At 40.9% G+C, this 7,145-nt stretch overlaps 1 protein-coding gene across 1 annotated transcript; it reads left to right on the top strand.

The window, feature by feature from the left end:
- Positions 1 to 2,564: 2,564 nt before the first annotated feature.
- LOC115691334 (pentatricopeptide repeat-containing protein At1g02150) lies at positions 2,565 to 6,634 on the top strand. The gene is made up of 2 exons (XM_030617931.2): positions 2,565 to 3,096; positions 5,085 to 6,634. Exons 1-2 carry the CDS (start codon positions 2,731 to 2,733, stop codon positions 6,303 to 6,305), a joined length of 1,587 nt encoding a protein of 528 aa, XP_030473791.2. The 5' UTR covers positions 2,565 to 2,730; the 3' UTR covers positions 6,306 to 6,634.
- Positions 6,635 to 7,145: the final 511 nt, after the last annotated feature.

Genomic DNA, 7,145 nt, shown 5'->3' with positions numbered 1-7,145 from the left:
AAGATAGAATGCAAGCGATCGGAACCAAGGCATACATTATGCACCACTAGCTAAGGATAAAGATCTGGACTGACGAAGTTCACCATTAAGGCTTACGGGACAAACCACCTGCCAATGATACATGATTTCGGGAAATAAGAATCTCACTACCAGGGCCTATAGGAAAGCCACCAGCCGAGGATATAACGCTTCTTGGCTCACTACCAAGGAAGAACTAACCTAGCGAGGATAGATATTTGCTAGAGACAAATCTCATATATTCTCGATATCCAAGTTGACTTTTTTACATTTGAGAATTCTTCTCTATTTATAGAGGAACTAATACATAGGAAATATACTAAGCATTAAAGACATGGGAACTACCCAAAAATTAAGACATGGGAACTAGAAAACAATTTTTGAACAAAAAAAAAAAACTAGAAAACAATTAAAGACCTATGAACTAGAAAACACATTAATGACATGGAGATTTGAAATCTTGACTCTTCGGCCTTGTGGTTCCTTTTCCATAATTCTTCCACTAACCTTGATAAAAAAAAATAACCATCTCAGGAGATCAATAAATATCCAAGGAAATTGCTCAGAATAGCCTCCCATCGATATATTGTTGCTTAACTTTGAGATCGGCAACTTAAAACCTGATCGGCAAGGGAAGAATCATCAACTCCTTAATTGATAACTTGATAGTCAATCGGCAACTATTCTTGCGTATCGATAACTAGCATGTAGAATCGACATGAGTTGATAGATAGAGCCCGATGCTCCCGCATCACGAAGATAACATGATGGCACGTTTAGACTTGAAAGACTTGTTTATAAAACCGGAGTTACATTTGGTTGAAGATGGTGAAAGACTATTAAAGCCAAGGTGCAACCTATACTTTAGATCGAGAATACCGGAAAAAGTTCCGGGAGTTTTTGAGATCTACAAGGTTCCATGATGGATATGTTCCAAATGTGGCTAAATGTGTTAGGCCGGACGAGAAAATAGCTATATTGAAATCGCATGACTTCCACGTGCTCTAGCAACATGGGCTTGCCATTGGTCTACGTGGGTTCCATCCCGATGTTGCAGCCCATGTCATGGACGAAGAGCCAGAGAGGAGTGCAAACCTCTGAATGGGTCTTGTGCAGCTTGCTTGCGGTTGCAGCTCGGTCACCTAATCCTCACGAGTGACGTTGGACCCTTGCCGGCGCTTGGCCAGAGCTGCCGATGCCTTTGATTTTTCTTTTTATTTTATTTCGAGCGGAAGTATGTAAGTTCAAGACAAAGATACCTTCAGGATTGGTGCAAAATTAGAGCTTCACAAAATTTTCAGAGTTGTCCACTTTGGAGCATGAAAAATAATTCGAAGTCCATGATGGGATGATACTCTATGTAAGGAGCTCTACACACCGGATTTCATGTTGAATTCCGTTCGTTGCGGCATATCAACGAACAATTGTTGAGCAACGATAGTTGTAAGGTTGTAAACTGTTTTTGTGGGACTATAGGGTCACTCCAAAGGCCAAGTACCAATGGACAAGAGGTATTGACTTCATCAAGCGATCCAAAGTTCAGTTTAAATTAGAGGTTGCCAAATGGGTTAAGGACCCACATTTTAAATCATATGTAATGGACTACACATAATATAGGTTACTTGAAATTGAATTGGGTTTGTCGCAATAGAGCCCAACTATAAAGTGGGCTGTAACGGGTATGTGATAAACCCATCTTTAATTCATACATGACTCGATTTGCGGTATTGGAATAATTCGAGCAGTCGGCCTCTCGTAGTAAAATTGTCAAAATATCAAAGCTTTGATGATGAACTTTAGATCATCGATCATCGGAGAGTTCATAATTGCACGTGCAAGTGTGTTCAAAGTTGCTTGGAAAATTGCAAAGAATTGGAGCCCAATTTGGACAGAATGTGGATTGGGATTAGGTCGGACCAGCTATGCGTCACTAAAATTGTATTACCGGTCAATTTGATTTGGGCCCATTTTCGGCCTACCCAAACTCGACCCGACCCATCTATCTGAAATGTATAGTGCATCCAAATGTTTGGAATTCATGATTCAATATACAATGTGATTTCTAAAATTTTAATTTGTTCAATGTGATCCATGAAGTATAGCCTAATGGGTAGTGTGTTTTAACTTTTAATTTGTTCAATGCAGTCCCTAAATTTTTTTGTACATGTTCAGTTTAGTCCTTGAACTATATGAAAATATTCAAATGTTGTCCTTCTATTAATTCAAATTTAGGGACAATATTGAAATTTTCATATATTTCAGTGATTAAGTTCAACATGTATAAAAAAATTTAGGGATCATATTGAACAGATTAAAAGTTTAAGGACCACATTGCACACTAAGTTAAAGTTCAAGGATAATATTAAAAAAATTAAAAATTTAGGGATCACATTACGTATTGAGGTAAAGTTCAGAAATTATTTGTGCCGTTGTTCCTTTTTGGAAAGTAATGAAGAACAGAAAAATGAAATCAGAAGGAAAGAAAAATATTCCGGTTCACCATTCGTTTTTCATTTGAGCCGAACCGGGTCAAGGAACCGACACCCACTGCACCTCCACTCTTTCTTTTTCAACTAAGATTGACACTCCCAGGCTTATCTTCAGCCGCAAGAAGAAGCGCCATTCTTCAAACCCTGAACTCTCTCCCTCTTCACATCACCCACTTCGCCACCTTGCAAGAACCACCGAAAGACCCAATACCCATCAACGAAGATGCTGCTCCAACCTTCTCTCCACAACCACAACCCTTCGATCTCGCCCTCCCTGTCCTACCCCCGCCCCCTGCAGTCGAAGGTCTCCCACATCATCCTCCGCTACAGCTCGATCCCCTTCAAGCCGCCGGCCATATCGTGCTCGGTGTCGCAGGTCCACAGCTACAACACGGTGGACTACGAACGGAGGCCGATGGTGAAGTGGAGCGCCGTGTTCAAGAGGATATCGCTCATGGAGACCCCCGAGCTCGGGGCGGCCACCGTGCTGAACCAGTGCGAGGGCGAGGGCAAGAAGCTGACCAAGTGGGAGCTCTGTCGGGTGGTCAAGGAGCTGAGGAAGTACAAGCGGTACAAGCCGGCTCTCGAGGTAAGAAAGAGACAAGATGAGTCGAGTCGGTTGGTTTGTTTCATGGTTTGATGAGATATGTGCTTTTATGTGTAACATATCGTGCCCTGTTAGGCAGAGTGATGGGTTTACGTGTTCCTTCAGGAGTTGGTTCTGCTCTTGCTGAAATTGCGACCCTGTTTTTAAACTTCAGGCCTTTGTGAGGTGGTTCATTTTTCTCTTCTTGTTTCTGTCAAGAATGAATATTGCTTGAGACAGTGGTGTAAATTTGGATAAATTGACCAAGATCCACTTGACATGGCCATGGGTTCGGTGGTTTGCAAGATGGGGGATTGGGACTTGGTTGGGATTCAAGGTCATAGACTTGCAAAATTGAACTAGCCAAAGACAAGCAGGCTGACCGCTCATTTCACTTGGGGAAAGGTTTCCAGATTGTGGTCCTTGTTCTTGTTTTAAGTACTTCTTTGTTTTATGATTTCGATTGCACAGGGTTTTTGTAGCATTGGCACGTTCTTTGGCATCCCTGAGAATGTTCTTTGGCTAGTTGATTCTGTTTGTTGGCGAACTTATAGATGGTTTAATATCTTGTACCCCTACTTGGTCTTTATATAAAGCCTTCATCACAGTCTCCGATTGTCATTTCTGTAAATGTCCATGGGATGATCGTGGGCTTTTAATGATGATTCGAAATAGTTAGAGAGGTGGTTGCACTGATAATTTGTGGTTGTCAACTCACTATTATTCTGCCCTAAAGCTGATGAACTAGCTTTTCTACGACAATTTCTTCATTCATGGATGCAAAATTTATTTCTCCATTTTGCAGTAATGATCCAGAAGTATCATTTAAAATGGGGAGAAGATAATTCATCACAAATTGGATCCTTTAATAGATTTTGGCTTTGTCCAATGTTCGATACCGCAAAATTTCTGCGGTTGCTGGTGTCATGTTAGCAGCTAATGGACTTTCTTTTTGGCCATTAGCAAGTAATAGACTTCAGGAGCCTTTTTATTGGGAAATAGCAAGGAATCAATTGGAAATGCATAATATGGGATAATTTGCACAGCTCATTGTTTATTCATAATGGTGTGCAAGTCCAAGTAAGATGGTTTGATCATGTTGAGCGAAGTAGTATATATGAATCCTTTTTAAAAGTAAGGCGAGCTGAGCACCAGCTGAAATAACTCCCTCATCAATCGGTAGAATTACTGCTGGGGAGTCTCTGTACTATACAATAGAATAAAAGCTGTCAAATCTCCCTTTGTCTTTGGCAGAAGATGTTCTCTCAGTAGAAATGGTTTATCTAGGATATGACAGTTATGTGATTTAGGATGTTGACAACTAACCTTGCGATTATGCTTAAACTGACATTTAATGTCTTTGCGTGTAGTTGTCTGCACTTCATGATCATTTCACAGTAAGCACTCATTTCACAAGTATGTAAACATTGCATTACTTTGGGCAAATTTAATTGCATGGTAACCTGTGGGCTTTCAGTTCCTCATACAAGTTTTATTCGAGTGTTCCTGCCTTAGGATGTTGGTTGTTCATTTCGCAATGTGGACTATCAAGTGGTATTATCAACTTCGTTTTTTGGACTTGTGGTAACATACTTTGGATGTACATTCCTATTGGTTTGGCTATGTCTGAAGTATCATTGCATGTTTGTGTCATTTGCGTGGATCGATGGCTGAGTGCATACTTCGACATCTCACTATTTGTGAAAATCGCTCATTGATGGAAACCCAAGGTTTTTGAAATTTATGGTCAATAGGAAAGACAACTCCGACACTCAGTCACGTGCACCATACCCCTTGAAATGGAATATATTCTGTTCATGTTGCTTGTTGCAGTCCCTGCTGTTAATTGTTTCCGTTGGGTTATATGTAGTTTCTATATGAAATTTTTTTGAAATCCTGCAATTAGTTGTAGATAACTGCAGCCAACATTTGACATGTCTTTCTTTCACTTAGCTTTAGTACAGACCATGAAATTCTTATATATTCTCCAGGTGTATGATTGGATGAACAATAGAGAAGAGAGGTTCAGATTATCTGCCAGTGATGCTGCCATTCAATTGGATCTGATTGCCAAAGTGCACGGCATTTCTAGTGCTGAAGATTTCTTCTTGAAGCTACCGGATACTTTGAAGGACAGAAGGATATATGGGGCTCTTCTCAATGCGTATGTGCGCGCCAAAGAGAAAGAGAAGGCAATATCCTTGATTGACAAAATGAGAGAGAAAGGCTATGCCATGCATGCTCTCCCGTTCAATGTGATGATGACCCTCTACATGAATCTTAAGGATTATGCAAAAGTTGATGCTCTGGTGTCAGAAATGATGGAGAAGAATATACAACTTGATATGTACTCGTACAACATTTGGTTATCATCTCGTGGGTCCCAGGGATCTGTGGAAGGAATGGAGCAAGTTTTTGAACAGATGAAACAGGACAGTACGATCAACCCCAACTGGACAACATTTAGCACGATGGCAACAATGTATATAAAGATGGGACAGCTGGAAAAGGCTGAGGATTGCTTGAAAAAGGTGGAGAGTCGAATCACTGGCCGAGATCGGATTCCTTATCATTATCTCATTAGTCTGTATGGTACTGTTGGTAACAAAGAGGAAACATATAGGGTATGGAACACTTACAAAACAGTTTTTCCCACTATCCCGAACCTTGGATACCATGCCATGATATCGTCTCTTGTCCGGATCGGCGATATCGAGGGGGCAGAAAAGATGTACGAGGAATGGCTTTCAGTGAGGACATCTTTTGACCCTAGGATAGGAAACCTTCTCATGAGCTTTTATGTTAAAGAAGGAAAATTGGACAAAGCCGAGGGCATTCTTGATCGAATGGTTGAATTGGGAGGGAAGCCAAATTCAAGTACGTGGGAGATTCTCGCAGAAGGTCATACTGGGGAAAGAAGGATTTCTGAGGCTTTTTCTTGCTTTAAGGATGCATTTTTAGCCGATGGGTCGAAAAGTTGGAGGCCTAAGCCGGTGACCGTGTCTTATTTCTTCGACCTTTGCGAGGAAGAAGGTGATTTGGAAACCAAAGAGGCTTTAGTAGGGTTGTTGAGGCAGTCGGGATTTCTTGAAGATAAAATGTATGCATCGTTTTTTGGCTTATCTAATGGAGCTCTGAAAGATGAAGCTGGATCCCAGGATGAGGGTGATGGATCCGAGGTGCTTCTCAACCAACTGCAGGGTAGCGTGTGATGCACTTGGGGTCTGCTTTATTGAAAATCTGTCATCTACTTGGAGTTGACAGTGAAAATTACTAAGCAGGGCATGGAAATCCAAGTTCTGAAGACCTAGACTCGAGCATTGTAGATATTGTGACAGAATAATCAGACCTCCTGTTTGCAGTCCCAGAATGTGAAGCTTGATATGCTTCTTGCTGTGAAGATGACCTTATGTACGCGGGAATCGCTCATGAGACCGATCCAGCTTCTTTATCTTATTTATTTTTTATAACTCTCCACCATTGTTCATCGACATCTGTTAAAAGCAATTTTGGCATCATGAAGCTTTCGGGTTCTGATGTAGTTCTGCTCTATTTTCGTGGGAGAAACATTTGAGTATCATTCTTCTGCCATGTCAACTGGTTTATGTGCAAAGAAGGTAAAGTTGCTGTTACTCTTTCATTTTGAGGAGTACATGAGCGTACATACACAGATATGTATGTGGAGAAACTCGTTTTCTGCACGTTTTTTTCTTGATTCTGCTCTTGCTGAACGGATTGGGCCATCAATTTGGATAACGCGCTTGGCCACCTCATTGTATTGGTAAAAGTTTTAACTATTGTAAGTTTTTTCATTTAAGGCCACCCTCCCTGCACTCTTTTGCTCCCCTTAGAGCAAATTTTAACATGCAAAATTTGGCAGATCATGATTGTTCTTAGTTACCTCATTAGGTAACCCTTTGGGGTTCTGGACCCTAGTCCCGCTTCATGTCCCGCTTCATGTCTTTTCGCCTTTAAAAATTAGGCCATGTTTCCTCCATTCGGGACTCTGATTGATAGGTTACAAATACGAGCATAATCTATATGCCGATTTA

The sequence above is a fragment of the Syzygium oleosum genome, unplaced genomic scaffold (assembly GCF_021117445.2).
Source record: "Syzygium oleosum isolate NSW1041296 unplaced genomic scaffold, Sole_v2.1 Sole_v2.39, whole genome shotgun sequence".
Classification (NCBI taxonomy): Eukaryota; Viridiplantae; Streptophyta; class Magnoliopsida; order Myrtales; family Myrtaceae; genus Syzygium; species Syzygium oleosum.
This window is presented reverse-complemented; position numbering and strand designations above follow the sequence as displayed.

What these genes read in the sequence shown, in the direction of transcription:
- LOC115691334 (XM_030617931.2), top strand. Translation starts at nt 2,731, where the DNA reads ATGCTGCTCCAACCTTCTCTCCACAACCACAACCCTTCGATCTCGCCC. An exon ending in GGTACAAGCCGGCTCTCGAG is followed by an intron (nt 3,097 to 5,084) that starts GTAAGAAAGAGA and finishes TATATTCTCCAG; the next exon opens with GTGTATGATTGGATGAACAA.